This window comes from Saccopteryx bilineata, chromosome 1, assembly GCF_036850765.1.
Source record: "Saccopteryx bilineata isolate mSacBil1 chromosome 1, mSacBil1_pri_phased_curated, whole genome shotgun sequence".
In the NCBI taxonomy this organism is placed as follows: Eukaryota; Metazoa; Chordata; class Mammalia; order Chiroptera; family Emballonuridae; genus Saccopteryx; species Saccopteryx bilineata.
Genome location: NC_089490.1, coordinates 100,619,585 through 100,646,867, shown reverse-complemented (window position 1 = coordinate 100,646,867; position 27,283 = coordinate 100,619,585). Strand labels below are relative to the sequence as shown.

Below are 27,283 nucleotides of genomic sequence, written 5' to 3'. Positions count from 1 at the left end.
AGCTATGTAACTATTCCTAACAAATACCTGAGAACCTATGAGACTCATTAAGGTCAGGAGTATACCTGTCAGATGTCCTAAACCCTCTTCTGTACAGTATGCCCTTCCCCATTCCAATAACTACCCAATACCCTTGTCCCCTTCTGTACTCTCCCCTCCCTACCCAGTCAGGCAAACTTTTCTTCTTCCTTCAAATTCTGCTAAAATGTCATGTCATTCAGGAAGCCTGTCTTGTCCATCCTCTTTCCCTAGAAAAATAACTCCTCCTTCCTTCGTTCTAACTTTATACTTGTTTCTACTCTTCAATTAGCCACAGATATCATAATTTGTTTACGTGTCTGCCTCCCCTACTAGGACGCGAGTAAATTCCTTAGATGCACAGACCGCACCTTCTTTTTGGATCCCCAGTGCCCAAAGCAGTGCCAAGCACCACAGCAGACTCTCAGATATTACCAAATTCGTGAATACCTGAAGCAAGGAGTCAATCACCAGATATCGAATAAATCTATAAAACCCACCCACAAACCTATCAGATGCTATAGTCAACTCCCAATTTTTACTTTTCTTGGGGCTTACCATAAGATAGACAAGTTACTAGAGATTTTTATTCTTAAAGATAAACAATTAATAAAATTACAGAAATGGAATAGTTTAATACAGCATGTCAATTCATGGGAGAATCACACACAGGGACAGTCATTAATGGAACTGAGTTTCTAAGAAGCTCCTTCCCCACAGAACTCTATGCCAAAAGACACTCAGCTGACGGGTTTAAGTCTAGTACTGCCTTAAAGGCAGAGATATAACCTTTCAAGATTCTTTCAACTCTACGGTTCCTTCCATTGTTAAGATATAAGGGAACTAGCCTCATTCCAATGATAATAAGTACGTACCATCTGGTAATATATGAATTTATTGGCCTGGCTAGCCAAGTCTCATTGTGACAGGCTAGGTTGAAAATAAATTTCAAATTTAATCATGCCTATGGAAGATAGAATAATGGCCACTTAAAGATGTCCATATCCAATTCCACAGCAAATGAGACTTCACAGGCGCAATTACGGATTCTGAGATGAGACTATCCCAGATTATCCTTGTGAGACTGTAATCACAAGGCCCCTCATAAGAGGGAAGCAAGAAGGTCAAAGTCAGAGGAGATGTAATGACAGAAGCAAAGGTCAGAGAGCAAGAGAAAGATTTGAAAACCGAGAAAGAAACCATGAGTCAAGGAATGCAAGCCACTTCTAGAAGCTGGAAAACATAAGGAAAAGAACTCTCCCTAAAGTCTCCCGCAGGAACTCAGTCCTGCTAACACCTTGATTTTAGTCCAGTAAGATTTATTTTGGGCCCTGGCCGGTTGGCTCAGTGGTAGAGCGTCAGCCTGGCATGCGGAGGTCCCAGGTTCAATTCCCAGCCAGGGCACATAGGAGAAGCGCCCATCTGCTGCTCCACCCCTCCCCCTCTCCTTCCTCTCTGTCTCTCTCTTCCCCTCCCGCAGCCGAGGCTCCACTGGAGCAAAGATGGCCCGGACGCTAGGGATGGCTCCTTGGCCTCTGCCCCAGGTGCTAAAATGGCTCTGGTCACGGCAGAGCGACGCCCCGGAGGGGCAGAGCATCGCCCCCTGGTGGGCAGAGCGTCTCCCCCTGGTGGGCGTGCCAGGTGGATCCCGGTTGGGCACATGCGGGAGTCTGTCTGTCTCTCCCGGTTTCCAGCTTCAGAAAAAAAAAAAAAAAAGATTTATTTTGGACTTGTGGCCTCCAGAACTATAAGATAATAAATCTGTGTTATTTTTTTTTTTATTCTTTAAATTCTTTATTTCATATGCTTATTTCAGCAATAATAAAAGACAGATTTCTTCTCACACGTGCACTCACTCCTTTTATATTTAAAGTATAGAATGGTGAATGAATGTTACAAATTATAATCAAAATTTACAAATAAGGACTTTAATAACAAGACGAAAGATTTAAGAATTACATTCAATTTCTAGCGCAATCATAACACAAGAATAAAGGATACTGGTGATGTTAATAGTTACACTAGGTTTTTCCCATCTTAATTTCTCACTTAAAATCTTAAAAATTAAAATAATTGGATTATGAGTTGTATGATTCTCCTTATAGGTACAATCTACTCTTCAGCAACCTGTATGCCATTGAAAGAGTAACTCCATATCCAACAAAAAAAGCCAAAGCACGATTTGGCTGGGGAAGGGGTAACAAATAAGCAATTGTGTGGTAGATCCGTGCTCCAACAAAGAGTCTGAAGTGCAGGAGAGCCGTAGAGAGATCTGGACCACTTAAGGAATACAGAAGGCCAATACCAAGAAATGGCACAATATTTTCAATATCATTCAGGTGGGCCCTTCGCACGCGTTCTACTCTGTCATCTACCCGAAGATATTTCTTGGCATTTTCTCCTTTGCCAAAGCTTGCACAGTCTTCTGGGTTGGCAAAAACCTTTCTTGTCATTCTATAGAATGCAGTTGCAGGACTCATAAACATCATTTTTGAAAGAACAATCGTTGTATAGGAGGCAAAGGCCATGAATACTTCATTTTCCATTAGCTGGGTAAGGTCAACCATTTTTTCAATGTTGATCTGGAATCGTGCATGGATGGCAGCAGCAGTGAGGCAGGGAAGCTGTCACAGCAAGCGGGTGGCTGACCTCAAATCTGTGTTATTTTAAGCCACCAAATTTTTGGAAATTTGTTACAGCCGCAACAGAGAACTAATACAATGCCTAAAGAGTATCTCCTTCACCAGCCAACAATACATGGTAATCAAAACTTACCTTCTAAGAGGCAATGATCTCGAACAGCTTCTGCAGCTAATACAGACTTCCCACAACCTGCCATTCCATGTATAGTGACCCATCCCGGTTCGCCATTCAGTCTATAGAGCCTCTGCTGAATTGCATTCACCAGCTTCTTCCTAGTCACAAAAACCACCGGCCTTTGCGGTACTCCTCCTTCACACAGGACTGTTCTTACTGAAATCCAAAGCAAAACAAGCATGAACAGAACTCTGAAAATGTTACTCAAATAATATCATAATAACCAAAGAGTATACGGTAAGGCTGAGGCCTTAGCTTCAGAATTTCCAAAAGAAGAAAATGTGGCTAGCTTATTAACTTGAACTTCCTGATTTCTCAGAAAACCTGGAACAAAAGTGAACACGTACCTTTCAAGATGGCTACAGACAATAGAAATATCCATCAGTATCAGCCCTTACTCTATTTCTCTCTGGCTTTCCAATCTCTCTCATATTAACAACAGGAAGGAAAGTGTAAAGGAAAGAATACATAATCCCTTCAAGAACTAAGATTTATAAAGATTCTTATTTTTCCCAATGCATAAACTTGATAAACACAGAACTGGAGAAAAACTTGAATAAAGGCCTATAAATTGTTTTATTGTTTCTAAAAATTAGGGTATATCTATTATTACCTCAGCAGCAGATAGCTCGCTGAGCAACAAGAAAATATGAGTTAATATAGATACAAATAAAACTGTTTAGATTGGAAAACATTTCTTCATATGCACTTTTCAGTAACCAATCAGTCTCTTCAGCAGATTCTATCTACAATAAGACCAAACTACAGCTATGTACCAAATTTCATAGCAACGTGATAGAAGGTATTATGTATACAAACCGTACGAAGTTATTCCGCCAACTGAATCTTTGCCATTGGAAGAAGAGATGACAGGAAGGCCACCCTGGAGAAGAGCAGCAAGATCTTTATACCCTTCATGTAGTAAAGCATTGTAGAATGATATGTAGGAATAATTATTTTTTTTAAGTATCATTTTAATTAGCATAGCTGCTCGACGCTGTTGAGTGGACTAAAAAAAGAAAAGTAGTAGTTTAGTATACTGCAAATAATATGCTTGCAACAAATTAGTGGAAACCAGTACAAGTTCTAAAATAAATTCTAAAAATTTTATAGGAAACATAGACTCCTGGTCAAGTAGCTCAGTTGGTTACAGCATCATCTCGATATGCCAAGGTCATGGGTTTGATCCCTGGTCAGGGCACATACAGAAATAACCAATGAGCCTGACCAGGCGATGGCGCAGTGGATAGAGAGTCAAACTGAGATGCTGAGGACCCAGGTTCGAGGCCTGAGGTCACCAGCTTGAGCGTGGGCTCATCTGGCTTCAGCAAAAAGCTCACCAGCTTGCCTGACCTGTGGTGGCGCAATGGATAAAGCGTTGACCTGGAACCCTGAGGTCACCGGTTCGAAACCTCAGGCTTGCCTGGTCAAGGCACATATGGGAGTTGATGCTTCCTGCTCCTCCTCTGTTCCATCTCTTTCCTCTCTCTCTCTCTCTCACCTCTCTCTCTAATAATAAAAATGAATAAATAAAATTAAAAAAAAAAAAAAAGCTCACCAGCTTGGACCCATGGTTACTCAGTCTGCTGAAGGCCCGTGGTCAAGGCACATATGAGAAACCAATCAATGAACAACTAAGGTGTCACAACAAAAAACTGATGATTGATGCTTCTCATCTCTCTCCGTTCCTGTCTGTCTGTCCCTATCTATCCCTCTCTCTGACTCTCTCTGTCCCTGTAAAAAAATTAAAAATATATATATAAAAAATGAAAACTGCATGATTATTAAAAAAAATAACCAATGAATGCATAAATAAGTGGGACAATAAATCAATGTTTCTCTCTTTCTCTGTCTCTCCTTTCCTCTCTTTCTAAAATCAATCAATTAAAAACAAATTAAAGAAAGCACAGGCTGCTCAGAGGGTTTTACCTCATTTTTTACTTCCTCCTCCTCTGATACTGTTAAAACTCCATCACCAATCATATGATCCATTATGTAGGATGTTTTGATGTCCTTTTCCAGGGCTTCTCTGTGTTGAAGCAAATAATTTCGAGCTTTTGCATCCATCTTCCCTCAAATTTTTCTCTCTCTGAGCTGTTAACCATGAGCTACAATGCAAACATCAAAATATATGTCAGGCCAATAAAGACATGAAAGATATGAAGATGTAAAACCTCAGTGGTAATCAAGAAATGTAAAAGGAGGAAAGGAGGTCCTGGACGACTGGCTCAGTGGGAGAGCATCAGCCTGGCATGTGGATGTCCTGGGTTCGATTCCTGGTCACAGGAGAAGCGACCATCTACTTCTCCACCCTTCCACTCCCCCTTCTCTCTATCTCTCTCTCTTCACCTCCTGCAGCCATGGCTCTATTGGCTTGAGCTCACTGGCCCTGAGCACTGAGAATGGCTCTGTGGAGTCTCAGCCTCACATGCTAAAAATAACTCAGTCCATGAGCTTGGCCCCAGGTGGGCAGAGCATCAGCCCCAGACAAGGCTTGCCAGGTATATCCCTGTTGGGGTGCATGCAGGAGTTTGTCTCTGTATCTCCCCTCCTCTTATTTGGAAAAAGAATTTTTAAAAATGTAAAAGAAAAAAAACATTTTCTTTTTCATAAAGATTATTTTTAAATGAACAAAACCCAGCGCTTTCAAAGGTGTGAGAAAATGGGTATTCTTATGCATTACTTGAGGTGAGTACAAAATGGATGCAACTTTTCTGGAAGGCAACAAAGGACATGAAAGTGTTTAAAATAAGCATTCTCTTTAACTTAGAAATGCCTAAGAATTTACCCCAAGGAGACATTCACATGTGTATGCAAAAATATTCACAGAAAGAATTAACAGGCCCTGGCTGGTTGGCTCAGTGGTAGAGCGTCGGCCGAGCATGCAGGAGTCCCAGATTCGATTCCCAGCCAGGCACACAGGAGAGGCACCCATCTGCTTCTCCACCCCTCCCCTTCTCCTTCCTCCCTGTCTCTCTCTTTCCCTCCCGCAGCCGGGGCTCCATTGGAGCAAGGTTGGCCTGGGCGCTGAGGATGGCTCTGTGGCCTCTGCCTCAGGCACTAGAGTGGCTCTGGTTGCAGCAGAACAACGCCCCAGATGGGCAGAGCATCGCCCCCTGGTGGGCATGCCGGGTGGATCCCGGTCAGGCGCATGCGGGAGTCTGTCTGACTGCCTCCCCGTTTCCAGCTTCAGAAAAATACAAAAAATAAAATAAAATAAAATAAAAAGAATTAACAGAGAGTGTGCTTAGGTGAAAAAGATGAAAACAACCAAAATGCCCACCATTCCATGTTTGGATTTAAAAAATAAGAGTATGTATATAAGATGGAATATTATACACCCAGTGGTGGGGTTCAAATAATTTAACAACCGGTTCTCTGTCCTAATGACTGTTTTAAGTATAAAAAAACAATATACTGAAAGGTAGTTTAATATTTCATGCATTTAATACTTAAGAACAATAAAAGTATACAACACTAGACTGTAAGAATTTTAAAACATTAATGAAAAAAATTAAATAATACCTGACAAAAAACAATAAAACTATTATTTAAGATATTTCCATATTGCTTCTTGGTTGGCGTCCTCTTGCAATTGTTTTCACCTGTGGACGGAACGAACATTATTATGGGTGCTTAGAACACACTGTTGCGCAGAGGAACGCTAAAAAAGAGTAAGGAATGTAAATTTGTGATTTCCACCTCGGGCAGCTGCCCAGGCGCCTATCTCAGAGAGAATCCTGATTACAAGTGCCATTTTAACAACCAGTTCGCAGAACTCAACAATTATGTATCGGGTCTCCTGAACCAGTGCGAACCAGCTGAATCCCACCACTATATAAACCCATTCAAAATGAAACATCTCCAGTACTAACATGGAAAGGTACTGACAACACATCGCTAATTTAAAAAATTAGATATATGATCTCATATACAGCATAAAATATGTGTTGGCATCATGTAAATATATAGGGAGATGTTCAGAAGTTTGTTCAACAAAATGTTTGGGTTACTTCTAAGTAGCAAGACTTGAGGTTCCTCTTCCCACCAGTCACTTTTGTACTGTTCTATATTGTCTTAATTTTTTTCAATACACATTATCACTTTTACAATAAGTTGTGTTTTAGCTTTACATCTTCAGTGGTAAACACATTTCTCATATGCTCACTCCATTAATGTTCCAGCTGAGCTGCTAAGTATGACAAAGCAACAGGAAATAGCCTCTGATGTCATTTCTTGGATTAAGAGACCATAAAGAAAGAACCATATTCTTTACAGTATAATACTCAAAGTTCCTACAGACTTTGTTTCAAATGTAAGGCAAGTTTTTCCATGGGTATAAAACCCAGATCAGAATATTTTCAAGTTTTTAAAACATTAACAAAACTCTGTCCAATGTATCACAGTGAGTGTCTAAATATGTTTATTAACTTATTCATTCAAATAAACATTTGAGCCTCTCCTACGTGCCTGCCAGGCTCTGAGTCTACAGAGAAGATTAAATCATATGCCTGTTGGAATTTACAATCTAGTGAAAAAGAAAAATAGGTAATTAGAAGGGGTTGTCTAAATGCAAAAATAGAGATAAACACAAGTAATTTAAAATGCACAGAAGAGGAACAGTAATTATGAAGCTTCAACAATAACTATATATCATACTTTCAAAGTGGCCCTGGTGAACACAGGGAAGTAGAGCATTTGCTTGTGCTTGTCAAGTTCACAAAATGCCCAGGCCTGGCATGAAACTGATAAAAGGAAAAGTTATCATTAGAAACACACTATCATTTTTTAAAATGTTAAGAACGTTTTTTATTACCTCAATTTAAACATAAAATATCCCTTAATTTCTAATAATTATACTCGATTTGACAAACAAAAAGACATTTTAAAGCTGTACCCAATATCCTAGTAAAGACACTCTCACAATCTGAAACTAATTTCCAATTTTACCTAGGCCTATTAGAAATGTGTAAATTTTAGAGTGCACAAACTTAAAATATACTGAATAAATGCTCCGTGTCCCATCTTTTCTGGTAACCACATCAAAAGGAAATGTCGAAAGTCTTCCTAGATCTAAAATAGAAAGATGGGCACTCCGTTAAAACTACTTCCTCTTTAGTTTCTCTTCCCGGTAGAGCAGGTACCTTGTCCCAGAATTCCGAGTCCCTGAAATCGGTACTGAGCCTCCAAAGAGCCCGGCTCAGGGAGAAAAGCGAGGCGCAAACTTACCTAAACCTCCGCACCAAGATCTCACTGGGAAGCTGGGACAGACTCGGAAATCAAATTTGGGAGAGGTAACGAGGCCTTCCGAAAGGGGATGCAGGACCCGGGACGCAGCCCGGGGCAAGTCCAGGTCTCGCAGGTGCCTCACCTGGGCGTCCGCAGCCCGGGGCGCCTGAACACCCGACCCGCCCACCCCCCAGACCTCCGACCCGCGGAGACAGACGTCACCTCCGCGGGCGGACAACACAGTTCCCCAGGCCGACGTGAGGCCTGGCCGAGGGCCGCCCCCTCGGTGGACCCCACCCCAGACACAAAGAAAAGAGGGCCACTCGGACTGTCTGCCGCTCCTTCCCTCCGGCGGCAGCTGCACCCCCGAGGACCCAGCGCCACCCTGATGCTGCCGTGGCTACCTCAAGTCCTCGCAGGGAACTGTCGGCCCAGACTGCCCCTCACCTTCGGCGCCCTCAGCCCTTCTGCCCGGGAATACAGCATCCGCGTCCACTCGATGCTGCCGACTCTTTGCTTTAGGACCGTGGAGCAGTCAAATTCCGCGGAGCCCGCCCAGCCGGACGGCACGCGCCCGCGCCCGCGCATGCAAATAAACACACCCGGAGCCCCGCTAAGAGCTGCGGCCGCCGCGCGCGCTCCCGTTTTGACTTGTGCCCGCGCGCGCATAAGGAAGCTCCCTGAGCCCCACCGCAAAGTGGGGGCGTGGCTAAGACACGGGGGCGCGCCGCGTTCCCGGGAGGGGAGGACCGAAGCGCGGCAGCGCTGGACGTGGCGCGCGCTGCCCCGCCCCGCCTCCGGCAGCCGCGCGGCCTGCCAGCGCCCGAGCCTTAGGGTTTCCTGGGGTTGCAATCCTGATGCTACGGGAGGGGGTGGCGGGTCGCCCCTATCTCACTGGAGGAACTAGGAGACTGGAAGGCACCGCGAAGCAGCGAGGATGGTCGAGGGAGGGAGGGGGCTGAGTTCTGGGCGGTGCTAAGTCTGGGCGGGGGCGCGGTCACCGCCGAGGCTGAGGCGGCCACGTCCCGTCCCGCAGGGTGTAGGGGCCGCCCCGGGTTTGCTGTCCTCGGGACCTCCAGACATGTCCGAGGTGAAGAGCCGGAAGAAGTCGGGGCCCAAGGGAGCCCCCGCGGACCCCGGGAAGCGGAGCGAGGGCGGGAAGAGCCCTGAGGCCCGGGACGGTGGAGGCGGGGGCTGGGCGGACCCCCGGACCGGCGCGAGCCTGCTGTTGCTAGGCATATGCCTGGGCCTCGCCTGGTAAGTGGACGCGAGGCCGCCCGGGCCCCGTGTCCGGCCTCCCGAGGTCGCCCCGCTCTTGACGGCGTCCCTCTCCGGCCCCACCCGGCTCCACATCCTCTAATCTCCAAGCCCCCAGACTTGGGCTTCTGTTCTCTCTCGTCCACCAAGGAGGGTAGCCCAGATCTTTTTTTTTCTTTCCCCCTTTTCTTGTAACTCATTTTAACTGTGTACTAGTAACTAGAGTTGAGGCTCAGGTTTGGAAAGAGGCAGCCATTTCTTAAGAGATACGGATTCGGCCAAACTTTGTCTACTACACGTCAGAAGCTTTCCCGTGTTTATATAACCCGTTTCTTCCAGTCCGCTGAGCATTTGTCCGGGACATTTTGCCAAACCCCATAAATGCCTAATGGCAACTTATGCAAACTTAAAAGAATTCATTATGAGCTCGAAGCAACAGACGTTAATAATTATATCAAAGTTTGGAGGATTTCTCGTATCCATGTGAATGCATTATGAATTTAGTCTAATCCTAAACTACAGATTGAGTTTCGGTACTAGAAAGCTACAAAAGTATAACACTTGGGACAAGACTGACGCTTTATTATACTTTACGGGCCCTGGCCGGTTGGCTCAGTGGTAGAGCGTCGGCCTGGCATGCAGGAGTCCGGGGTTCGATTCCCGGCCAAGGCACACAGGAGAAGCGCCCATCTGCTTCTCCACCCCTCCCCCTCTCCTTCCTCTCTGTCTCTTCCCCTCCTGCAGCCAAGGCTCCATTAGAGCAAGGTTGGCCCCGGCGCTGAGGATGGCTCCATAACCTCTGCCTCAGGTGCTAGAATGGCTCTGGTTGCAGCAGAGCAACGCCCCAGATGGGCAGAGCGTCGCCCCCTGGTGGGCATGCCGGGTGGATCCCGGTTGGGCGCATGCGGGAGTCTGTCTGACTGCCTCCCGGTTTCTAGCTTCGGAAAAATACAAAAAAAAAAAATTAGACTTTCCCTCCATTTTTCACTGATTTTTGAAGTATTTAGAAGATAGTATTCATCTTCAAAAGTGATCGAATTCTAGAAGGGGCCCTGGACATCCTCTAGTCTAGAACATTTTTATGCTAGTCAATTTTGAATTATACTTTAGTGACTCATCCTGAATTGAACTTAATAAAAAGATTTGTTATAATAATGTGAAATGTTGATTATTAAGTGTTCTCTTCAAAAAACATAGTTAGGCCTGACCAGGCGGTGGCGCAGTGGATGGAGCGTGGTGGCGGACTGGGATGCAGAGGACCCAGGTTCAAGACCCCAAGGTCGCCGGCTTGAGCGTGGGCTTCATCTGGTTTGAGCAAAAGCCCACCAGCTTGAACCCAAGGTCGCTGGCTCCAGCAAGGGGTTACTCAGTCTGCTGAAGGCCCACGGTCAAGGCACATATGAGAAAACAATCAATGAACAGCTAAGGTGTTGCAACGCACAATGAAAAACTAATGATTGATGCTTCTCATCTCTCTCCGTTCCTGTTTGTCCCTGTCTATCCCTCTCTCTGACTCACTCTGTCTCTGTAAAAAATAAATAAATAAATACTGAACAATACGATTGGATTAGGAAAAAAAATAGTTATTTAACTAATATATTTGTTTATGGAATGTTTTTATTTTGACCTTAAAAGACTAAATGTACTGAATTTACTGTTTTAAATAAACTTAGGCTCTAATGTATTAAAATGTATGACCTTCTTTAGGTAAGTTAAACCCTTTTTGTTTTGGAGAAGTTATTCAGTAATAGAACTTAGTATGCTCAAAGATATGTTGCTTTTCCCTGGAACCTAATACAGCTAGTTATAGTTACTGAATTTATTTTCATTAATTATCCAAAGATGCATATTGTAAAGCCAGTAGCCACGGCCACCATCACAGTCGCCTGGCCAATGCAGATTCACATTTGATTTGGACAGATGGTAATGAAACAACGGAGCCAAGAGCTGGTGGATTAGCTTTAATCCTAGCTTGCACCCGGCGGGCAAGAAATACACACAGTAGGAAAACACTGCCCTTTCCATTCAGGGCTCCTAAAGCCACTGACTTACTCGAGTTTCCTAGCTCACCAGCCTTATTCACCTCTGTTCGCCATCTCCTTCTCTCTGCACAAACTCTGCACTAACTAACTTCTCCTTCAGCACTCCATCATCTTGGCTGCTTCTCCTCCACGTGGCCTTTCTCTGCTCTCCTCCTGCATGGGCTCCTCTGCCCCATTTTATAGTGTAGAAATCAAAACCTTTAATCCAATATACAAACAGGGAAATCTCTTATCTGAAAGTCACTTATCTGAAGCATAAATGGGATTCCTCATAAGAGTGCACCACCCCCTATCATGCAACAGTCAAGGGTGTGGGGAAAAGCTTAGTCTTAAAACTAAGCCTTAGGCTATAATGACCCTGCCTGCTTACAGCCTGTCACCCACACCCAATGCAAACTATAAGCGAGCAAATACATATATCATATTTACAAACTTATTTGACCAATACATATTCATGTCAGTTAAAGTATATCACAAAATTATCACCTTTTCAAACATTTAGTAACTATCCTGGGTAAAAACACTAATAGTAATCTGTTGACATAAGAAATGTCCAAAATTCACTTTTCGGTCTTTGGGCTAAGATCAAGTGTAGACATGTCAAAAACTGTAGAGAATTTTTATTAATAGTTTATTGCCAGACCAGTAGTGGTGCTTTAGATAGAATATGGACCTAGGATACTGAGGTCCCAGGTTTAAAACCCTGAGGTCGCTGGCTTGAGCACAGGCTCATTAGGCTTGAGCGTGGGGTCACTGGCTTGAGCCCAAGGTCATTGGATTGAGCAAGGGGTCACTGGTTTATCTGGAGCCTCCCACCCCCACCCAGTCAAGACACATATCAAAAACAATGACTAAAGTGCCGCAACTACAGGTTTGAGTTGATGCTTTTCATTCTCTCCCTTCCTGTCTGTCTGTCTCTGCCTTTGTCTCTCTCTCACTCTCTCTCTGAGCACCAAAAAAAAAAAAAAAAATGTTTATTTAAGCCAAAATTGATGAAAGTTTCTGGGAAGCAAGATCTAAAACGCTCCACAGAAAAACAGTTTTGCAGTTCCTGTTAGGCATTTGAAATTAAGGAGAGAACTTAAGGAAGATTTCATGAAGGTAAGAAAAAGCAAGGTGGGAATTTGAGAGCAAGACAGTTAACCTTAATTCTCTTGAGGGTGGCACCACTTATTTCAAAGGTGTGCTAACCTAGATGCACAGAAACAATAAACAGGGCTTGCTTAAGACATAGATAAACCTTTTACTAAAGTTATATATGCCTAGGGTGTGGCTACCCCTCATGTCCTACCCAGTTAGAGATTTATGATCAGATCACCCTGTGAGAGTACTTTCCATAGAACTCCTTTTACACCCACAAATCTATAAAGGAGAAAACTGTTGGAAGGCAGATGCTTCAGCTCAGGAATTTACTATCAGCGCCTACAGTAAAGACAAGTTACATTAAGTAGGAAACTTTTATTTGAACTGTGCCTTTGCAAAATAAAACTGCTCAATTAAAGAATTTTTCTAAAACTGGACAGATTTTATGATTATTATTTGTTGGGCAGATAAAATGTATTATGCTCACTTTGTTAAAGATGGAGGCCGTCGCCCAGGTGATATTAATGTGTGTTGAGAATCCTTGTAGCCTGGGGCTTGGTTTTGGGATTAAGCCTTTCCCACCCTTTTTGATGTGGGGTGGTACAATCCAATCACGCCTCAGAGAAGTAACTTTGTATTAGAGACTTCCCTATTTTGTATATTGGATTAGAGGTTGTGAAGCTACAATATAAAATGGGGACTGAGCGGGAGCTTGCGCTCTTGGTTCCTGAGATTAGCATGAGAGAGCAGAGAGCAGAGAAAAGCCACGTGGAGTAGGCCAGGAGAAGCAGCCAAGATGGCAGAGTGCTGAGTGAGATGCCAGTTTGTGCAGTTTGACGCTAGAGAAGGAGGGATATGGGGAACAGAGGTGAATAAGTCTGGTGAGCTAGAAACCTTTGATTCTAGGAAACTCGGATAAGTCAGTGGCTTTGAGAGCACTGAATGTGACTGGGTTTTGGAGCCCAGTGTGTATTTTTACTTGCCCGCCGGGTGCAAGCTAGAATTAAAGACTATGGCCCATCAGTTTTTGGCTCCGCTGTTTCTTTACCGACTGTCCGAATCCAATGCGAACCTGCATAGGCCAGAAGGCTGCTGTGATAGTTGCCCTGGCCTTAGATACTGGCTTTACATTATTAAAATAGTATGTCCATAAAATCATGGTGCACTTTTGGACCAGTCACAGGAAAGCAACAAAAGATGTTAGAAACATGAAATCTGCACCAAATAAAAAGAAAACTCTCCCAGTTTCATACCTATTCAGTGCAGTTCGATGTGGGCTCACACACAGATTTTTTAGGACTCCTTAGGTAGCTATCCCGTATAGTTACTTGTCACTGACTGATGGCCTACCAGAACGGGGTTTCTCCACCAAACTACCGGTTTCTTTCAACTGCTTATCCCACCAAGTAATGTTATTCCTATGTGGTGGCGCTTCGTTATAAACGCACCATATTCATGTTGCACTTTGGTCACGGATAGGAATTTAGTGAGCCACAGAACACACTGAACTTTCCTCTGTACTGTCCACATCTCAACTGGCATGGCCGTGGGCTGCTCCGCTGTATACACGGTGTTACATCATCATCTGCGCATGTGCACATGCTGCCACATCATCCTGCAGAAACTGGGAGGGTTTTCCTTTTATTTGGTGCAGACTTCACATTTCTATCAATTTTTTGTTGCTTTCCTGTGACCGGTCAAAAGTGCACCATGACTTAACGGACACACTGTATTACAATCCATTTATTTCCTACCACTCATGTTCATGGTTGCAGGTGGCTGAAGCCAATCACAGCTGTCCTCCGGGACAACACCAAATTTTTATTGGATAATGCATAACGTACACGGGTCGTTGTATGGCTCACACGGAATTACATTTTAAAGTAAGTGGCGTTCACGGCTTTCTCAGCCAAAAAGGTTCCCAACCCCTGCTCTAGGCAAAGGAGGAGAGATAGATACTAAAAGGATTTGTGAATGTCTTTGACTGTATTACCTTGAAAGTTAACGTTTCTTGTAAATCCCTAGACAAATGTTATAATCTTGTTAATGATCGTGTCATGCTGTCATGCCCCCCAACCTGTATGTGGTCAAAGGGTATATAACCAGCCCTTGAGATATACTCGGCATGCATGATTTGGGTCTGCAATTGCCTCGTGTTAGCCATATGAGGCCGGCATATTTAACAAATCTCCTCCTTCAATAAAACTCTTCAAAATTTATCTGGATTGGGTATCTCTACGTGGACTTGATGAAGTGAGGTACAGTGCCTTTCAGAATCTGGGGTACAGTACTTTATAACAACTGTTAATTGCTCTTGTGAAATCTTTTGCTATATGGGTTGAAGTATAATTATTTCAGTCACTGTTTATAGCAAATATTTATTTATGGTAAATTTGGGAATAAATTATTCTGGTAAGACATTTGCAAGCATTTTCCAAATAAAAAACATTTGGCATCTCAAAATACTAGAGATTTGTACCTCTAGAACATATACTTCAGCATCTAAGGGTCAGTTTGTCAAATTTCGAATGCTTGTTATACTGAACATCCAGATAAAATACAACATTGCATACATATGCTTATCAACCCAGCTTATCCATCCTCTTACACTTAGATTAAATTGGGAGGGGAAGTTTAAACCCTTAGGCTGCTCAAATAAATAAATAAATAAATAAATAAATAAACTGCAGCTGAGCCTGACCAGGCGGTGGCGCAGTGGATAGAGCGTTGGACTGGGATGCAGAGGACCCATGTTCGAGACCCCGAGGTCGCCAGCTTGAGTGCGGGCTCATCTTGTTTGAGGAAAAGCCCACTAGCTTGAACCCAAGGTCGCTGAGTCCAGCAAGGGGTTACTCAGTCTGCTGAAGGCCCGCGGTCAAGGCGCATATGAGAAAGCAATCAATGAACTAAGGTGTTGAACGTGCAATGAAAAACTGATGATTGATGCTTCTCATCTCTCTCTGTTCCTGTCTGTCCCTGTCTATCCCTCTCTCTGACTTACTCTCTGTCTCTGTAAATAAATAAATAAATAAATAAATAAACCCTTAGGCTGCTCAATGAAGATTTGAAGACATCACTATTTCAGTGTCTTCAGACTTTTAGAAAGTAAACAAAGATAGTGAGTAACAGATAAAGTCCTGATATGTCAGTTTAGCAGTAAGACATTGGAGATAGCACTAATCCAAAACTATCTGGCTTTGAGTGTTACTTTAAATATTTTATTATAAACTCTTTGGGAAATTTTTCAGATAAAGGAATTGAAGAAATTCTACCTTCAAAAAGTTTAAAAGTTGTGAAGTTACTAAACAAGACATAAATAATACTTTAAAAAGCTTAATTATATAAATTAAAAACCAGAAGTTTCATTGTAAAAAATGTTTCTCCTGGAAATTTCAACAGGTTTCTAAATTGCCTTTATAAAAGTTTTAAAATCACATTTGTGATCATTATTTATAAGAAATCAAAGCTCTTGGCCCTGGCCAGTTGGCTCAGTGGTAAAGCATATGGAAGTCCTGGGTTTGATTCTTGGCCAGGGCACACAGGAGAAGCACCCATCTGCTTCTTCACCCTTCCCCCTCTTCTTTCTATCTCTCTCTTCCCCTCCCACAGCCAAGGCTCCATTGGAGCAAAGTTGGCCCAGGCACTGAGGATGGCTCCATGGCCTCTGCCTCAGGCGCTAGAATGGATCCGGTTACAGTGGAGCAACGGCCTGGATGGGCCAAGCACGCCCCCTGGTAGGCATGCCAGGTGGATCCCAGTCGGGCACATACAAGTGTCTGTCTCTCTGCCTCCCCGCTTCTCACTTCAGAAAAATACAAAAATATAAAAATAAAAAACAAAAGAAGTCAAAGCTCTTTGAACAATTCTATAACTCAGTTTCTATCATCTAACATAAATTCATTTATACAATGAATCTATAAAGTCATTGTATACTGTGGTTATACAATGAATTATGGTTAACACCATTTTCAGTTTTTTGTTGTTAATGGAGTTTTATCTAAAAGAGTTATTCTTTAAATATCCTACTTTTTAAAAATAGAATATAGTCAGTGTTTTTCTGAACATTCAGTATTATGCCGAATATGAAGCTGTAGTATGAAACAGGGCTAATTGGGTACTGACCCTTGTAGTGGCCCTAGAATTTCCTTTCTTGCTGAAGGCCCATAATAACAGCTTCCTGTGGTTATTTGCCTCTTTCTCATGAAGTTGAAACAGAGCCAGAGAAACTCCTATAATATACTGGTTGTCAATTGGCTGTCAGCCACATCTAAGATTCCTAAAGGAGATATGTAGAGGCAACACTCCAAGCAAAAGCACAGTTTAATACTACGGGCCCTGATTCTGCATGAGGTCTCTGTAGACTGTAATGGATTCTGCAGTCAAAAAGATTCCTTCTGTAAACCCTAATATGGTAGCCAGTTAATCTGTGCCCTTTTCTCCTATATCCAAAATTTTAAAAGATGCAAAAAGGGGCATTGCCCTCTTTTCCCTTAGATCGCCAGATAAAAAAATAACAGCTAACACAATAGCTGTCTGCTGTGAATAAATCAAAATTATACTTTTTTTTGTCAGATAGGCAAAAAATATATTTTTTGATGTGCTACAGAATTTTAGTAATTAGTGTGCCATGAGATGAAAAGGTTGAAAAATGCCATATGATAAGAAGAAGCCATAAAACAGGATAAGAAAATGATTCTCTTCCTATTAATGGTCTCATCCATTCATTGCATCCTTCATTTGCTATAAAACCAACCCTGGTTTTAAGGGGGAACATGCCTGGGGCTTCTATCAATCACTGTAGACTGGTCAGTAGGATGGAAAGGCAGCTGCACAACGCAGTCCAAAAGATAAGGCAAGGCTACTTAAAGAGAACAGTTGAGGTGTTATGCTCTAGGCACTGTAGGAGCTTTGTAAACAAGGTCCTGTTTAATCTGTACACTGACCTTATGAACTAAGTAGTAGTATATACCCTCATTACATATGAGAAAACTGTGGGAAAGATAAGTTCAATAACTTGCCCAAGGTGGTTATGCATAGGGCGAATAAATGGCAGAGCCAGAGTTGCCCAGCTCCGCACTTAACCAGTATAATATGCTGCCTTCCCTTTGATATTAATCCAAAAAGAAACAAGGCCCTAGAAACAGAAATCCTTGCTCCATAACTATAAATATTTATAGTTTTTTTCTTCAAACTACAAGCTGTGGCCATTAACAGATGCGAGTTGTCTCATCTAAACCAGGGAAAATTGTCAGTGCTTGCTTTCTCTTTCTCTCTCACTCTGTCTCTCAAGTCTGCACTTTTCCCCACAAGCAGAAGCACCCCCCAACCTTTTCCCCTCTTGCCCCCAGGCATGTATCCTTGCTTTCTCTCTCCTAAATTCCAGAGGCCCTTCTTTTTACCTCTGTAACTTGTTTCTGTGCCCACACTGCTCATCTGGTTCACTTCTACTTCTGTGACTAAATAAACTTTTACCTGTATTTGAGTCTTGCCTCTGAATTCTTTCTTATCCAGAATTCAAATACCGAAGTTGCGGAGCTGAGGTTCAATCTCCAGTAACGTTCTGGTGCTGTTTCACCACTAACAGGAGTTGGACATGGGAGTCTGGAGTTCAGGAAAGGAATCATAAGCTAATAGATTTTGGGAGCCCTAAGATTCAATAATAGGGAGAGGGTGGGGAAAGAAAAGAACCTCATTCACTCGAACATTAAAGGTCAAGGAGAGGAAGAAAAGTAGGTATTATATCACAAACTCGTGTGAAAGAACTTCAATCTAAAATGGAACCAGAGGACATGAAATAAAGAATGTCATGCATGTGCCCTCAGAAGAATGGAGTGTAACAACAGACTGCCCTAGCCAGGTAGCTCACTTGGTTAGCATGTGGTCCCAATATGCCAAGTTTGCAGGTTCAGTCCCTAGTCAGGGCACATACAAGAATCAACCAATGAATTCATAAATAAATGAACGACAAATCAATGTTTCTCGCTCTCTCTCTCTCTTTCCTTCCCCTGTCTCTCTAAAATCAATAAATAAAAAGAATTGATAAACTTACTGTAAATGTCTGATTTACAGGAGACCAAGATGTATATTTTTCTTTTTTATTTATTTATTTTTTTTTACAGAGACAGAGAGTGAGTCAGACAGAGGGATAGACAGGGACAGACAGACAGGAAAGGAGAAAGATGAGAAGCATCAATCATTAGTTTTTCATTGTGCGTTGCAACACCTTAGTTGTTCATTGATTGCTTTCTCATATGTGCCTTGACCGCGGGCCTTCAGCAGACTGAGTAACCCCTTGCTGGAGCCAGCGACCTTGGGTTCAAGCTGGTGGGCTTTTGCTCAACCCAGATGAGCCCGCGCTCAAGCTGGCGACCTCGGCTGGCGACCTCGGGGTCTTGAACCTGAGTCCTCTGCATCCCAGCCCGACGCTCTATCCACTGCGCCACCGCCTGGTCAGGCCAAGATGTATATCTTAATCAGTAAACATCTGCCAAGACTTTTCCCCATTCTCGAAGCCATGAACTTACTGCTGGGTCTGTGGCTGGACTTCCCTATGTTTGAGCTTCTTGCCCAAAAATACAGCTGGCCCTAAGCCCTCGATAGACTCTTCCCTAGCTTCTATGCCTCTCATTGAGTTGCAATTCCTCAGCTATTTCCCAGTAAACTCTACTTCTTGTAAGTAAAAAAACATTTAAAAAAATTTTTTTCATTTTTTAAATTTTTAAGTAAAAAAAATAAACTAGGGAGGATGGGTGTAAAGAGGCTCCTGTTAAAATATGCCTCTGCCGCAAAGAGGAAACAGCACCCCGGGCACTAATCTGGATGCCTGGTTTAAGAATTAGTCGTTCAGAATTGACTCCACCTTCTCTAAGCATATATTTTTGGCTTCCAGAATATCATCTTCTTCCTTAAGGAAGCACTTAAAATAGTGTCTGGCCCGTCTAAGTGAAAAATACAAGAAATGTATATTAACTCAACACCAAACAAACCACTTACCATTGTTTTCATTACTAGCAGTAAGTCAACTTCCTGCTTGTTTTTTCTTATATGTGTTACTCATATGTAACAATGATGAATCTTATTTTTTTTATTTTGGTGAGAACTTAACCATGAAAAAAACCTACTGAGGCCCTGGCCGGTTGGCTCAGCGGTAGAGCGTCGGCCTAGCGTGCGGAGGACCCGGGTTCCATTCCCGGCCAGGGCACACGGGAGGAGCGCCCATTTGCTTCTCCACCCCTCCACCACGCCTTCCTCTCTGTCTCTCTCTTCCCCTCCCGCAGCCAAGGCTCCATTGGAGCAAAGATGGCCTGGGCACTGGGGATGGCTCCTTGGCCTCTGCCTCAGGCGCTAGAGTGGCTCTGGTTGCAACATGGTGACGCCCAGGATGGGCAGAGCATCGCCCCCTGGTGGGCAGAGCGTTACCCCCTGGTGGGCGTGCCGGGTGGATCCCGGTCGGGCGCATGCGGGAGTCTGTCTGACTGTTTCTCCCTGTTTCCAGCTTCAGAAAAATGCAAAAAAAAAAAAAAGAAAAAAGAAAAAAGAAAAAAACCTACTGATTATTATGAGAGATGATATTTCCACTAACATAACTCAGTTTTCTTCGAGCTTTTGCTTAATATTGAAAAGAAATGCAGAAATAAACTACATTTAAAATATTTAATAAAATTTAAAGTCCAATGTATTATTGTAGTGGATCAACCTTCACAAAACATCTTTTTTTATCATAATAACTTTATTCTGAATAAACACACTGATCTATAGAGTAAATCCATCAGGTGTAATTGTGGAGTAATGTATAATAAAATTGCTTTCTGAATGTTTTAAAAAATATTTTTTAATGTATTGATTGATTTGAGAGAGACAGAGAGAGAGAGAGAGAAGCATTCACTTATTGCTCCACTTAGTTGTGCATTCATTGGCTGTCCATATATACTGACCAGGGATTGAACCTACAACCTTGGTGTTTTAAGACAATGCTCTAGCCTAACCAGGCAGTGGCGCAGTGGATAGAGCATCGGACTGTGATGCAGAAGGACCCAGGTTCAAGACCCTGAAGTCGCCAGCTTGAGCACGGGCTCAACTGGTTTGAGCAAAGCTCACCAGCTTGGACCCAAGGTCGCTGGCTTGAGCAAGGGGTTACTTGGTCTGCTGAAGGCCCATGGTCACGGCACATATGAGAAAGCAATCATTGAATAATTAAGGTGTCGCAACGAAAAACTGATGATTGCTGCTTTTCATCTCTCTCTGTTCCTGTCTGTCTGTCCCTATCTATCCCTCTCTCTGTCTCTGTAAAAAAAAAAAAAGGCCCTGGCCGGTTGGCTCAGCGGTAGAGCGTCGGCCTAGCGTGCGGAGGACCCGGGTTCGATTCCCGGCCAGGGCACATAGGAGAAGCGCCCATTTGCTTCTCCACCCCTCCGCCGCGCCTTCCTCTCTGTCTCTCTCTTCCCCTCCCGCAGCCAAGGCTCCATTGGAGCAAAGATGGCCCGGGCGCTGGGGATGGCTCTGTGGCCTCTGCCCCAGGCGCTAGAGTGGCTCTGGTCGCAACATGGCGACGCCCAGGATGGGCAGAGCATCGCCCCCTGGTGGGCAGAGCGTCGCCCCTGGTGGGCGTGCCGGGTGGATCCCGGTCGGGCGCATGCGGGAGTCTGTCTGACTGTCTCTCCCTGTTTCCAGCTTCAGAAAAATGCAAAAAAAAAAAAAAGACAATGCTCTAACCGACTGAGCTAACCGGCCAGGGCTGGACTTATTTCTTTAGAATTGTTTCTATCCCTGGTCTCTGCCTGCTGGTCTCAGATAAGCCTATACTCTGAAAAGAACTTCTGAAACACCAAGAATGAAACAGGCAATCAAAAAAGAATTAAACCTACATATCCACCCTTGAAAATTAGGATAATGACATTTTCTAATAACCAGAAGCTTTGTTTAAAATTTCATATTAGCACAGAGGAGAAAAATCAGTCTGTATTACGTAACCTGGACTTAGTTCAGTGTTATAGGATAGATGGGAGCCACCATTAAAAGACATTTATTTCCTCTGACATTATAAACATTTATTTAAAAAGCAAAATATCGCCTGACCAGGTGGTGGCGCAGTGGATAGAGTGTCGGACTGGGATGCAGTAAAAAGCAAAATATCCATTTTAGAAGTTTTATAGAAACAGCATAATAGTGACATTTATGAGTATGAACCATCACCATCTTTGCAATGATACACAAAGCTCAGAAGTCTTTCACTCCATTGAGTTTTGGGATCTTTAAATATTTGTCTTCAATGGAAGTTTATTTCACAAAACAGTGTCAATTAGTGATTCTTACTTTGCTAAGCACTCAGATAACCTGAGGAGCTTTTAAATTTTACAATATCCAAGTCATATCCCCAGCCAATTAAATCAGAATTTCTGTGTGTGGGACCCAGGCATCAACTTTTTTAAAACTGCCAGGTGATGCCTGACCTGTGGTGGCGCAGTGGATAAAGCGTCCACTTGGAAATGCTGAGGTTGCCGGTTCAAAACCCTGGGCTTGCCTGGTCAAGGCACATATGGGAGTTGATACTTCCAGCTCCTCCCCTCATCTCTCTCTGTCTCTCCTCTCTCTCTCTCTCTCTCTCTCTGTCTCTCCCTCTCCTCTCTATAATGAATAAATAAAAAATTAAAAAAAAAACAAAACTGCCAGGTGACTTCAATATGCAGCAAAGCTTTTGAACTACTGGTCTATGAGTTCTGATTTAGACACTGGCTTTAGAGGTTCTGATCCACTGCTTTTTTTTTTCCTAATTCATTGATTTGAGAGAGAGAGAAGCATTGATTCGTTGTTCCATCCATCTATGCGTTCATTGGTTGACTCTTGTTTGTGCCCTGACGAGAAACTGAACCTACAGCCCTGGCATACTGTATTGGAATGATGCTCTAACCAACTGAGCTACTCAGCCAGGGCCAGCTCCACTGCTTTCTAATGACTCAGATACACCAAGAATTTCAACTGCTGGTCTTTCTGATCCTGAATAATTGAGTCAAAGTAGATCAACCAAAATGGCACTCGATTCAAAGCATTTCTTTTGTGTCTGCTCATTTCAAGTTCTAAATACACAATAATCCATTTATTGTTTTTAAGACTGGGATAACTTTTATGCCTCTGCCCTGCACTATTTACCAGATGAGAAATGTACTCTAATTACAGGACATCTAGAGTACGTATACCTATATGACTTGTACCCTTTTACTATAAACAAGTATACATATTATGCACCTTGCATCACGTGGGTTCTTCTGTGTTGACAATGACTTCTGTTTTCAACAGTTTTGAATCTGGTTATTTTGCAACTTCTAATCACCATCATGTCCTCTTCCCTCCACTATACTGTTCTTTTTCTCTTCTACAATAGAATTTAAGAATACTTTTTTTTGCCTGACCAGGCAGTTTCACAGTGGATGGAACATCAGATTGGGATGCAGAGGACCCAGGTTTGAAAACCTGAGGTCTATGGCTTGAGCCCGGGATCGCTGGCTTGAAGCCCAAAGTCACTGGCTTAAGCCCAAGGTCACTGGCTTAATCCCAAGATCGCTGGCTTGAGCAAGGGGTGACTTGTTTTGCTGTAGCCGCCCCCCACCCCAGGTTAAGACACATATGAGAAAGCAATCAATGAACAACTAAAGAGCCGCAACAAAGAATTGATGCTTCTCATCTCCCTGTCTGTCCCTATCTGTCCCTCTCTCTGTCTCTGTCACACACAAAAAACAACTTTCTTTAGTTTGCCTGGCCAGGAGGTAGCACAATGGATAAAGCATAAACCTGGACACTAAAGACCCAGGTTCAAAACCCTGAGATCACCAGCTTGAGCGTGGGGTCACTGGCTTGAGCGTGGTATCATAGACATGACCCCATGGTCACTGGCTTGAGCCCAAAGGTTGCTGGTTTGAAGCCCAAGGTCGCTGGCTTGAGACCAAGGTCACTGGCTTGAGCAAGGGGTCACTGGCTCAGCTGGAGCCTTCTGGTCAAGGCACATATGAGAAAGCAATCAATGAACAACTAAAATGCCACAACAAGTTGATGCTTCTCATCTCTCTCCCTTCCTGCTTGTCTGTCCCCCACCCCCAAACCCACTTAAAAAAATACTATTTTTTTACATGGGTAAAATATTTAGTAGAAATTATATTTTTTATAAATAATGCAATATTTTTTCCTCCAAAATATTTTTCTGCATTTATCTACTACAGATATCATGCCATCTCAACTCCCTGAGCTGTGAACTTGAACAGGGACAGAGTTTTGCTCATCTTTGCATGAGTAGTACATACCACACAGCAGGCTCTCTCAATGTTTAGTTAACTAATAAAAGCTGACACTGCTCATATCAAAATTTCCTTTAAAATTCAGACTTAAGTACATTTGAATTAGGTGGTAGTGATCTTTTTTTTCTTTTCTAGGCTTGTATTTCAGCAGTCGGAAAAGTTTACAAAGGTGGAAAACCAATACGAGTTACTGAAAATAGAGACCAACGAATTCCAAGGACTTCAAAGTAAAATCAGTTTAATCTCAGAAAAGGTAATTATTAACTGGTTTATTTGGAAAGATTTTCCCATTTTTCTTCCCCATTATCACCATTCCAGCCCAATTCAGAAATTCCTTTTTCCCACCTTTTAGACAATACTATTTTAACTCTCAAGGTCTCCCTACTGCTTTACATTCTCCCATCAATCCAATTGAAACTTAAATTATATTTTGAAAGGAGGCCCTGGCCGGTTGGCTCAGCGGTAGAGCATCGGCCTAGCGTGCGGAGGACCCGGGTTCGATTCCCGGCCAGGGCACACAAGAGAAGCGCCCATTTGCTTCTCCACCCCTCCGCCGCGCTTTCCTCTCTGTCTCTCTCTTCCCCTCCCGCAGCCAAGGCTCCATTGGAGCAAGGATGGCCCAGGCGCTGGGGATGGCTCTGTGGCCTCTGCCTCAGGCGCTAGAGTGGCTCTGGTCGCAACATGGCGACACCCAGGATGGGCAGAGCATCGCCCCCTGGTGGGCAGAGCCTCGCCCCATGGTGGGCGTGCCGGGTGGATCCCGGTCGGGCGCATGCGGGAGTCTGTCTGACTGTCTCTCTCTGTTTCCAGCTTCAGAAAAATGAAAAAAAAAAATTATATTTTGAAAGGATAAAGGTATTTTAATGTAACAAATATTATTGTTAGGAAAGACCGCTATGCTCTTACGGAGGTGACTGCAGTTTTCTATTTAAATATCAGACACTTGATATATCAGACGCTGAAATACAGTTGATCTCTAGGGTATACAATTAGAGTAGGAAGAGCACTGGCCGGGCCAGGGTTCATCATGGATTTTTATTTACTTCCCACTTGGTCAGCGTATATATGCACATGCAGAGCTGACCAACCTCAAAATAAGTCCTGACTTTATAGCCAAACGAAAACTAAACTCCATGTCTTTGTTGTGTTTCTTCAAGCTACAAATGCATTATTTCTGTAATTCTTAGAAATGTGGAACAGATAAAAAAAATTTTAGCTACCACACTTTTCAGGAGAGGGTCTGCTATAATCAGTGAGGCATCGTGTGGGCCTGGCCTGGCTACTAAGGACCAAGCTATCCTTGGGAATAATGTCTTGTTTGTTCATGTATTCATTCACCAAATCTTTACTCGTGGCATAAGGTAGACAGGACTTGCACTTGGCACCAGAGTGAGCAAGGATGCTATAAAAATAAACAGAAGCCTGACCAGGCGGTGGCACAGTGGATAGAGCATCGGCCTGGGACACAGAGGACCCAGGTTCAGAACCCTGAGGTTGCCGGCTTGACTGTGGGCTCATCTGGCTTGAGCAAGGCTCACCAGCTTGAGCACTGGGTTGCTGGCTTGAGCATGGGATTATAGACATGACCCCATGGTCACTGGCTTGAGCCCAAAGGTCGCTGGCTTAAAACCCAAGGTTGCTAGCTTGAGCAAGGGGTCACTCGCTCTGCTGTAGTCCCCTGATCAAGGCACATATGAGAAAGCAATCAATGAACAAGCAATCAACAAACAACTAAGATGCTGAAACAAAGAATTGATGCATCTCATCTCTCTCCCTATCTGTCTGTCCCTCTCTCTCTCTGTCTCTGTCAAAAGGATGAAAATAAATAAATAAACAGAAATGTAATAGAGGGTCTAAGTCACTGCAGCCTCATGCACAGGATGAGCATATAGTGCCTCAGAAAGTAAAAGCCATGGATGAAAATTTTGCATCACCTTGAATAAGCCAGGGGCTTGAATGTGAGCTTAGGGGCCTCTGGGAAGGAGCTGCAAGAATTGGTATTTTGACCTAGGGCTCAAGGTGAGATCTGGTTATAATTGTTGGGGGCCCTCTAAAGGAGTCAATATATCATAATAATAGAAAAAAGTTCCAGGAGACAGAGAAACTTCATGTGCTTAAAAGCTTTGAAAAGAAATTTTGAAGAAAGCTTTCCTTTTTTTTTTTTTTTTATAAAGTTTTTTTGTGTATGTGTTTTTTTAATTATTTTTATTTATTTATTCATTTTAGAGGGGAGAGAGAGAGAGAGAGAAAGAGAGAGAAGGGGGGGAGGAGCAGGAAGCTTCAACTCCCATATGTGCCTTGACCGGGCAAGCCTAGGGTTTTGAACCGGCGAACTCAGTGTTCCAGGTCGATGGAAAGCTTTCCTTTTTAAGTGAAAAGTTTGGTAGCAATTAAAATGCTTTTTGAAGCAGTTTTTTGTTCTTTTTTGTTTTTTGGTTTTTTTTACAGAGAGAGAGTCAGAGAGAGGGATAGACAGGGACAGACAGACAGGAACAGAGAGATGAGAAGCATCAATCATTAGTTTTTCGTTGCAACACCTTAATTGTTCATTGATTGCTTTCTCATACATGTCTTGACTGTGGGCCTTCAGCAGACCGAGTAACCCCTTGCTCAAGCCAGCGACCTTGGGTCCAAGCTGGTGAGCTTTTGCTCAAACCAGATGAGCCTGCACTCAAGCTGGCAACCTCAGGGTCTCAAACCTGGGTCTTCTACATCTCAGTCTGATGCTCTATCCACTGCGCCACTGCCTGGTTAGACTGAAGCAGATTTTTTTAATAAGATTGTAGGATCCAAAAAAATATTCAGTCTTTGTATAGCTCTTTCTCTCCCAGCCTGCCCCAGGAGTAGTTTAACTATAGCTGCCTTTCACAAAACTGACCGTAGGGGCCAGCATGATGCACTAGGAGGGGAAACAGCGAGACCTGGGCTCCCGTCACAACTGCAAGATGAAAAGATTACTTTAACTTCTCTTGGCCTCTGTTTCCTCATTTATGAAATGAGAATAACAAGATTTTTATAAGGCTCAGATGAGATACAATATATGTGTCAACTCTTAGAAAACTTCAGGCAGTAATAAATTTCTTTGTTTTGAAAAAAATGGAAAACTGTTAGAATATACTGGCAGCCCATAAATAGTATGTGATATTGTGGTATACTAGTCACTATGTATAAGGTTAGGGCAAAAATAGGTTGATACTTGTTCATATGGATAGTAAGACCATAATTAATGAACAACAATACAAGAATAAACTCTGTTTTGTGGACTTATAACTGTAAACCTTCTGTTTCCCAATCCTGCATCTGCAGATTAAATCTTGAGACCTTATTTTCCTGCAAAGTTGACCTTTGCAAACTTTGGGGTCTACTGGGATATACTTTATAGCAGGGGTCCCCAAACTTTTTACACAGGGGGCCAGTTCACTGTCCCTCAGACTGTTGGAGGGCCGGACTATAAAAAAACTATGAACAAATCCTTATGCACACTGCACATATTTTAAAGTAAAAAAATAAAACGGGAACAAATAAAATATTTAAAATAAAGAACAAGTAAAT

The 27,283-nt window shown here is 43.1% G+C and overlaps 3 protein-coding genes across 10 annotated transcripts in view; 1 reads left to right on the top strand and 2 right to left on the bottom strand.

Annotated features, from left to right (window-relative positions):
* APAF1 (apoptotic peptidase activating factor 1) overlaps positions 1 to 8,696 on the bottom strand; it is a 98,601-nt gene extending 89,905 nt beyond the window's left edge. For 2 of the 7 annotated variants that reach the window (XM_066262221.1, XM_066262279.1), the window contains exons 1-4: positions 8,512 to 8,696; positions 4,765 to 4,943; positions 3,655 to 3,844; positions 2,794 to 2,991 (exon numbers count right to left, since the gene is read on the bottom strand). In XM_066262221.1, the coding sequence (XP_066118318.1) occupies positions 2,794 to 2,991; positions 3,655 to 3,844; positions 4,765 to 4,902 (526 nt within the window). In that variant the 5' untranslated portion in view covers positions 4,903 to 4,943; positions 8,512 to 8,696. Of the gene's footprint in view, positions 1 to 2,793; positions 2,992 to 3,654; positions 3,845 to 4,764; positions 4,944 to 6,360; positions 6,441 to 7,494; positions 7,581 to 8,468 lie in introns of all 7 variants that reach the window. The other 5 variants (XM_066262240.1, XM_066262251.1, XM_066262230.1 and 2 more) reach the window with 5 other exon arrangements.
* LOC136326404 (microsomal glutathione S-transferase 1) lies at positions 1,785 to 2,732 on the bottom strand. Its single transcript, XM_066262292.1, has one exon. The coding sequence runs from the start codon at positions 2,583 to 2,585 to the stop codon at positions 2,118 to 2,120; it is 468 nt and encodes a 155-aa protein (XP_066118389.1). The 5' UTR covers positions 2,586 to 2,732; the 3' UTR covers positions 1,785 to 2,117.
* Positions 8,697 to 8,847: 151 nt separating the features above from the next.
* The window catches only part of IKBIP (IKBKB interacting protein), a 34,206-nt gene continuing 15,770 nt past the window's right edge, over positions 8,848 to 27,283 (top strand). Inside the window, exons 1-2 of one of the 2 annotated variants that reach the window (XM_066262208.1) lie at positions 8,848 to 9,321; positions 23,867 to 23,984. In XM_066262208.1, coding sequence (XP_066118305.1) covers positions 9,146 to 9,321; positions 23,867 to 23,984 — 294 coding nt within the window. In that variant the 5' untranslated portion in view covers positions 8,848 to 9,145. The remainder of the gene's footprint in view (positions 9,322 to 23,866; positions 23,985 to 27,283) is intronic. The other variant, XM_066262199.1, reaches the window with a different exon arrangement.

What these genes read in the sequence shown, in the direction of transcription:
- LOC136326404 (XM_066262292.1), bottom strand. Translation starts at nt 2,585, where the DNA reads ATGGTTGACCTTACCCAGCTAATGGAAAATGAAGTATTCATGGCCTTT.